This window comes from Solanum tuberosum, unplaced genomic scaffold (genome assembly GCF_000226075.1).
Source record: "Solanum tuberosum cultivar DM 1-3 516 R44 unplaced genomic scaffold, SolTub_3.0 scf00010, whole genome shotgun sequence".
Taxonomy (NCBI): domain Eukaryota; kingdom Viridiplantae; phylum Streptophyta; class Magnoliopsida; order Solanales; family Solanaceae; genus Solanum; species Solanum tuberosum.
In genome coordinates this window covers 1492402-1501348 of record NW_006238936.1, presented here as the reverse complement: position 1 = coordinate 1501348, position 8947 = coordinate 1492402, and the positions used below count along the sequence as shown (strand labels likewise).

The window sequence follows — 8947 nt, the reverse complement described above, 5'->3', positions numbered from 1 at the left end:
CTTTGCAATTCTTTTGTGTTATGATGATGGAGTACATTAGTTATCTTTGGCTTTTGCTTCCACAATTAGCTGAATTGAAGGAATCCCAGGCTAAAAGTATCTGATATGACTCTTTGCTTCCACTTTCTAAAAGGTGAGTCCACCAGTAATTATAAAATTCAGTGCCCTTGAACTATTAAGGAGCTTGCTTTATTGCTTTCATAACGTACTTTTTTGGGTCCCAGAAGATATTTGACTCCTCCTTGTCTGTTGCCTTAAAAAAGTAGGATGAGTTTGTTTATAGTTTACTTATTTCATTACAGATTAAACCCCTCTCATCCCATTGTCCTAGGGGTACTTACAAAGGAACACATGGAATGCGTTAAACCTTTATTAGTTGCTATGTTTTCTTCAGTGTCATATTTTCTTTTCATACCTACTTTGATTTGTTGTACTCGAGCTGAGGGTCTTCCCAAAGCAGCCTCTCTACCCCCATTGAGGTAGGGGTAAGGTTTGCGTACACTCTACCCTCCCTAAACCCCACTTGTCGGATTTCACTAGGTATGTTGTTGTATTCACTAATAATGTATTATCTAAGTAATTCTGTGACCATATACAATGTACTAGTAAAATATGTACTTATAACTGTTCATACTGCAAAATAAATGATATGCTTGGCAACAAGATTATATTGTGTTTCGTGAGAAAACAAAAGCAACAAGACGAGAGGTTAACAATGGCAAATGCCTGTTTGATGTTACAATAGTTGATATAATATATGACTGATGTTCTATTTTATGTGTTTACAGCTTATTGTTCATAGGAGTTCAGAGAACATGGATGGATACCTATATAATATAGCTGTTTAACATATAAGATCATCAACGTTTAAGAAACAAAAATGATAGACACCAAATTGGTTTCACATTTTTCACGTTCATAGGGGACTAACGTCAGTTCTCAATTACTGGAAATAGTTAGTGAAAGTCAAACAGTAATACAGTATTGTCAAAGATGAGGAGAAACTGAGTTCTATTCAGTACCCCGGAATTTGGTTATCCTTACAACCTACATTGTCATAATTTGTCTCTTGATATGTTTAATGAAATACATAAGCATCCTTTAGATGATAAGAGTCATAGAGATCATTTATATTGGACTAGCCCGCGTATCATCATGATTCATGAGTATACTATCACCTTGTGCAGATAACTCACAGTTCATTTCTCTGGTTAAATGTAGCAGAATTCTTTTGTGTGAGCCCTTGGATATTTTTTCATTTATCATGTAACTTCGGTTTGATTTAAGATTGAATTAGTTCTTAATCGCTCTTGAGGTTGACATATGATAAACTTGAAAGGCACAGATGTAGACTTTGTAATGTTAGTTCTATCTGTATTTTTGTTTTCATCACATAATGTTTGTATGTTCATCAACAATTTGGATACGAATTAAGATATTTGTGTTACTGTCTTTGTAGAGGTCACTGAAAGTTGTCTTGTTGTCAAAGAGGAGCAACTCAAATTTGATTCCAACACATGAACTGGTCTCATAACATGTCCCTCAAAAAAGCCTTTGACCCACAATGCTCTATGATAAACCAAACCAGACAAAACATATTGGTTGTCTTAGCAAATCATCATGATTTTGAAATTATCCTCTCCACATGATAGCCCTCTGGGATTCATCATTTAAAATGTTGTGTGTTATCTAGATATTTATGTGCATTGGATCTTTTTGATATTAGGTTACCGAAAATACGTATAAATAAATTATATAGTCAATCTCAACTAATTTAGAAACGAGTTATAATTGATTGATTGATTTACTAATGGTCAAGTGGTCACTGTTTGAATTGTCTCACGTTCAAATCTCAGTGGTCTCAAAACCCAAGTTGTCAAGCAATGCCAGGCGTTAAAGGATTGTGGAGAGAAAATCATTTATTGGGGGTGGATTTTTTCTTTTCTCTGCCTCATACTTTGAAATGGAAGGTGGTCAATTTTATTTGGTTGTATAGTTTTGGCATGACTTGTACGTAACTAGATTTTTAGGTGTATTCGAGTCATCTTATATGCATTTCAAGTTTCAACTAATAATAATAATAACAAATTCAGTGCAATTCTTTGACTCTACGAGTATATAAATCTCAACTAATTCACTAATATCTTTTAATTAATTTTAATTATGTATAAATAGTTCCATCATCTCTAGCCCTAAGCTACTTTCGCCCCGGTATTGACGCATTAAAACCGTAGATATTTTCTGTGTCGCGTCAATCCTCATAAGAAAAAGATTAGTGGAGTATATCTTTTTAATTCAAAGAAAAAGACTATTTTAAAGTCAATGTTCAAGATCCTACAGTAATGTAAAGATTTTTTTATATTATCGAGTCACTATCTAGACACATACTTTGTAAAATGGTTCATGCATGTTTGTTGTTAGGAGCAACAAGCAGCCATATAGTTTTCGTTATTGAGATTTTTTTTTTCCATTGTTCCTAGGAATTTTTTGGAGAATCTGCTTTCATGCTGCAAACAGTCAAATCTGAACTGAATCATGTCGCTCTTCTTTCTTTCCTTGTGAGCAGGAAGCTTAAGTTTGAGACGAAAATGATTTAATTTGACCACTGTACATTGCTAACATATAAAAAAATAAATGGAATAATCTAAATTTTTTACCTTTTGACTGTGGTATATGTATATGTAAATCCTAGATGTGAAAATATATGAAATTCATATTTTTAGTATAACTTCTATAGAATGAAATTTATAATTTTAAAAATAAGATATGTTTCTTATTACAATAGGTAAAAATAATTTTAGTAATATAAAAATTATTTATTATAACTGTGTTTATAAGCTTTTTAAACTCAAAGGGACGATTAAATATCTCTATCAATTTCTGCTCTCTCTAAACCACATCTACCATAAGTGGTTGCTATTATTTCGAAGTCATTGAACTTTAATTAGGTTCATATGTTATTTTCTTCTGATAGTGAACTACAATTTTTTTGGTGAAGTTGTATTCATAAAAACAAAGTTAGGGAGGTGATTTAAACTTATTAAATACTCGCTCTGTTCCTTATTACTTGTCCACTTTTGAAGTGATACATATATTAAGAAAACAATAATTGATATAGTGAATTTACAATTTTACCCCTATTAATTATGAAGTGGATGAATTAAAAACTTAAGATTTTCAAAAAGTTCTACATTTTTCAAAGTAATAAATTGAGGATATAATAGAGAAAAAAAGTTTGTCCTTTCTTGATTTATCAAAATGAACAAATAATTAGAGATAACTAAAAAATGAAAAGTGGATAAGTAATTAGGGACAGAGGAAATATTATGGGGGAGGGGGTGGACTGGAAGTTAAGAATTAAATAGTTCACTAAAAAGTCAACAAAAAAATAAAGGAGAGAGACCTAAATTAATTTAATTTTTATCCATTTTTAACAAAAAAAATTGCACGTTTTAATTTGAATACTCATCCATATCAGCCGCCCTAAGTAAGTTTTTCAAATCTACTTCAGATGAGATAATCGAAATGTGCATGAGCTAACCTAACTTCATAAATAAAAATATTATCCACCCTATAAGACACTTATGTACAATGCAATTTTAATGTGAGTGGATAAATCTTATAAATAATTTTACACTTCTTTAGATAAAACTTAATTCAAATCATACTTAATAGGAGTATATTTTTCAAGAAAGTTATATAGGAGTACCATTTAACTAAACATGATTTGTTAAGTATCCATCAAAAATTTGAGTGAGTAAAACATTTGCACTCTATAATTGGAACTTTTTTCTCAAAATGGTAAGATTAAGAATCTCATTTTGACTTGTTCAAAATTTTACCATGCGAAGACACAATATTTTTGATAAGATAATAGCCAAGTCTTTTTAGGAGACATCAATTCATTGAGATTTATGATATATGATTGAAAATGAGATTTATGAAATTTTGAAGTGGTATTTTGACATGTATTTTATTTGATAATATTTTTTTAAAAATAATTATGAGTGGAAGCCTTGAAAACAAAAGATTTGGTCTTGATTTAGTTTTCGAGAACTTAAAGACGTAAAAAAATAGATTAAATTTTAAAAATCTAATCAAATTTAGTGATAAATTAAATAATAATTAAAGTATGATTCAAAATTTATGGTTAATGAATGAAGTATTGAAAATATCCCTAAATTCAATATGAATTATTAGTTTCATTTTCGAACTATTAACTGTCTTAAAAACACTCTCTTACTTGACCAACTAAACTTAAATATACCCTCGAGTCTTGCAATATGAATGAATTACATCCTTAAATTCTCGTTAAGTTTGGGGAGGGGGGGGGGGTTCAACACTTCTTTCGGGTTTTTTTTTTTTAATATTAAGAGTACATGTTTCTACAAGAATGTGCGATCACTTGTTATATCATGTGGTGGATCAATGATGTATCTAAATTTAATTAATCAAATAAAGAGATATTTTTAAGACGATCAACAAGTCTCAGGAATGAAACTAATAGATTGGGTCAAAATTTAGAGATATTTTTGATGCTTGACTCTTACTTAATATTTCCAACCATTTAATAAATTCATTTACCTAACTCAGCTGCTCATCTTAATTACCCCTTCTCTTTCCCCCTTTATAGCTGAAAGAGAAAATAAATAAAAAAATACAATCTCAGTTTTAATCTCTTATACTATACTACCATGGCAGAGCGAAATATTATAGCAGAATCCACCATGGAAGATGCCTACGAGTTCCTCAAAATTACTCGAAATCCAGATGGATCTCTCACTAGAAACCCCCCAGTTCCTAATGTCCCTTCAACCCCAGAAATTGACCCCAATTCGTCAAATCAGCTAATTTCACTTTCAAAAGACTTACCTCTTAATCCGGCCGCCAACACCTTCATACGCCTTTATCGGCCTGTTTCTCCGCCGCCTAACGCCAAATTGCCGCTCATCATATACTTCCATGGTGGTGGATTTTTGCTATTGAGTGTGAGTTCTGTTATTTTTCATGAATCGTGTAATGCCATGTCAGCTCAGATCCCAGCGTTGATTGCTTCCGTTGAGTATCGCCTCGCCCCGGAGCATCGCCTTCCCGCCGCCTATGAGGACGCCGTGGATGCTATCAAATGGGCGAAAGATGAAGCTATTAACGGTGGTGATCCATGGTTGAAAGAGTTCGCTGATTTCTCTAAAGTTTTCTTAATGGGTAGTAGTTCCGGAGGAAATATCGTGTACCATGCAGGTATGAGTGTCAAATAATCGGATTGAAGTAATTTAGATGGATCAAAATAAATTGAGATCTAATAATTCACCTAAAACTTAACGCATTGGAATAAGCCTTAATCATTAAGATCTACAACTGTTATCGCAATCATCATCACCGCCACTATTATTACCATCATTCCACCACCATCCTTGCTAACTATTATTGCTACCACACTTATCTCCTTCATCATTAGGATTATATTTGTTGTTTCCACCACCCCTATCTTTGTAGCTATCGTTATCTCCATCACCATTATCAACCAATATCATCAATATAGTCAATTTCTACTACTATAACACCCTGCCATGGCAACTAACACCGTCAATTATCACTATACATTCTTTGGTCACCACTGCTACTTCCATCACTTTTATTAGTCATTATCAATACTATGGTTAATTTCTACTATCAACCACCTCTATCATCATAATTAGCATTGCTGCCAACTACCACAAACACATCACTAACCACCACTCATTCTTCGGTTGCCATCTTCCACATCGTCAATTACTAACATCAAGTCATCAACCAATTTCATTATTACAACAACCAACACTACTACCAATCGCCACCATTATGATAGTTGCCACAACACCAATTACCTTCATCGTCACAACTATCATCATCATCATTACTAGCCACTAACAATAACTATTATCATCACCACCATCACTATATATAAATTATCTCCACTGTCACTATTTAATCAAATAATGATAATTATTTTTTAATTTTATTTAAATTGTATATTTATTATATACATTCAGATTCATACGTTTAAATTTCAATAGAAACAAATAAGACGTTAGAGTCACATTTTATGAATTAATTTTGTTACTTGTAAATGCAGGTCTACGTGCACTCGATATCAATCTCGACCCAATCAAGATCGTAGGGTTGATAATGAATCAGCCCTACTTTGGTGGGGTCAAGAGGTCGGAGTCGGAGCTCAAGTTTGTCAATGACAAGATTTTGCCTTTGCATGTGAATGATCTGATGTGGTTGCTTGCATTGCCTGAAGGTGTGGATCGCGATCACGAGTATTCTAATCCGTTGATTAATGAGACGAAAGTGAAAGAGAAGATCGAACGGTTGCCAAGGTGTTTGATCAGAGGGTACGGAGGAGATCCACTTATTGATGGGCAAAAGGAATTTGCTAAAATGATAGAGTCACATGGGGTGCACGTGACTCCTCAGTTTCTTGAAACAGGATATCATGCTGTGGAGATATTTGATAAAAAATGTGCACAAGATTTGTATGATTCTATAAAGGATTTTGTCAAATATATTTGTGATGAAAATGTGGGCAAATCAGCCATGTGATAATCACTTAAAATTTGAGTATATGTGTTTTTTCTCCTTTTTTTCCTAATAAGAAAGTCGGCTTGGTATAATATTTACATGGAATGAATTTGAAAATTATATGATTGATCTCAAATTATTAAGAATTGAAGTGTACTTATTGGTGTTGTTATATAAGAAAGTCACTTCAAGAACAATTCATTTCCCATGTTTATATATTAGAATATGTGTCGTAAAATGAATCCCCATATACATATATTTTGTGGTAACATATATATACACAATATAATGTGTGTAAGATATATATGTATATTTTGTGGTAACATATAAATACACACACATTATACAAGATGTTGTAAATTAGGTTTTATATACTCCAATATATTTGGTGCTCAAGTATATCCATGCAAATAGATATCCATATAATATTTTTGATGTCCAAGTATGTATATATATATATACCCCTCTCTTCTTGTAACAAAGTAAGAAGCAAGATAAGAGTAAGTGAAAAGAAAAGCATAAAAAAAACCCTATTACTATTAGTACTATTACTTTGTGTCTCTCTTTTTCTTGTCATTTTAATTATATTACACATGCTTTATTTTATAACCATATATAATTTAAGGTTATCTTTTATTTATCCAAAGATGTATACTGTATAGTACACATATATTTTGCACACTTATGTTTCCTGCATTTGTCATGCGTCTAGTTTTTCCCTCAAAAATTTCAAACATCGCAATATGTGAATTTGATTGGTTATGTAAATGCTCTAAAGATACAATAATCATATATAACTGTCGGTATTTAGGGTTATAAGTCGGATACTATCAAAGATTGCCGTAAAGTAATAAATACTTTTTTTAATTTTAATTATAATTTTGAGATTGTATGAAGTCATCTTTAATAAAAAGCAAAAATAATTTTTTTGATATAAATACTAATTAATCGAATCTTAAAGTAGATACTCGACACAAAAGGAGAAACTTAAGAAAAAAAACTCATGAGTTATGATTGTAATATTCAGTTGTTAACACATAAAATTATTTCTCATTTCGTTCAAGAGTCTATTTTTGTTTCTTTCTTTTCTTCTTCTTTAAGTTTTATAGTCATAGTCTCATAGAACTCACTTTGAAACTAGAATATCTGACGAAAAGTGTATATGATATCTTTTAAAAAAACATGATCACATGCATACAAAGAAAAGGTTAACCAATGATAAATTAATTATTATTTATTTAATTAAAAAACTTAAATTTCCATGACAAAATGTAACTTATTTTGTACTAATAAGAAATTTATTTTGAGTTAATTACATGATCAATTAACTTCTTTTTTATTTTTTGGTAAAACATACCCTATGTTTTGTATTTTTAGTATTCTTAGAAAATAAATAATGATAACTATTTTTCTAAATTTGATACGGAAAGAAAATAAATATTCTTTTTAATAGCATTTTTTTCCCATATGTTATTTTAATTTCCCACATCATTTAGGTTTCGGTAAACATCCTGGTATTTTTTACTTACTTTACTTAGGGGTCGTTTGGTTTGAATATGAGTTATGATGTGATAAGTTATGTTGGGATAAGTTATGTTGGGATTAGTTATGATGGGATAAGTTGTCCTGAGATTATTTCTTATTGAGTGTTTGGTGTGTTATATTCAAAAATAATATATATTGATAAATTTTTAAGAACAAGTTGTTTGTTTACAAAATTACCCTTCACTTTATTTAAACTTTTTAAATATTTCCTTGTGATTAGTTATTAATTTTTTTAAATAAAACTTTTATTTTATTTAACTTAAATATTTTTGTTTTATGTATTCCCATGATAAGTACCATGTGTATTTAAAAATATAACTTTTTTCTTATTTAGCTTAAAAATAGAACTTCCCTCTTAAGTTTATTAAAGAGAAGAAAACTTATGAGAAATCAAAATAAAATAAACATAAGAATTAGTCAAATAAATTCATAAATAAAAATTATATTTATATAGTATAATTTTTTAATAGAAAAATATGTATAATTATCATAAAAATAAGGAGTAGTAAATATTATTATACATGGTATTAAAAAAAATGTAAATATACATAAATGTAAAAAATGATGTATAAAAAGGAGTTAAAGGGACATATTTGTCATTTACCTATTTTATCTCGGGATAAGTTATCCCGGGATTACTATACCACCCATGGGAAAGGATAACTTATCCCGGTACTAATTATTAATCCCGGGATAAGTTATCCCGGACTTGCCAACCAAACAACATAATTTTTTTTTATCCCATCACTATTTCCTTATCCCATCACTATTATTTCTAATCCCTCATATTATAGAAGACTCTTTTTAGTTTGCAGATATTTATATAAGTTTATAT

General features: G+C 30.4%; 1 protein-coding gene across 1 annotated transcript; it reads left to right on the top strand.

Moving 5' to 3' along the window:
* Nucleotides 1-4580: 4580 nt before the first annotated feature.
* LOC102603898 (probable carboxylesterase 8) lies at nt 4581-6692 on the top strand. The gene is made up of 2 exons (XM_006339447.2): nt 4581-5241; nt 6116-6692. The coding sequence occupies exons 1-2, from the start codon at nt 4695-4697 to the stop codon at nt 6586-6588; spliced, it is 1020 nt and encodes a 339-aa protein (XP_006339509.1). The 5' UTR covers nt 4581-4694; the 3' UTR covers nt 6589-6692.
* The last annotated feature ends 2255 nt before the right edge of the window (nt 6693-8947 follow it).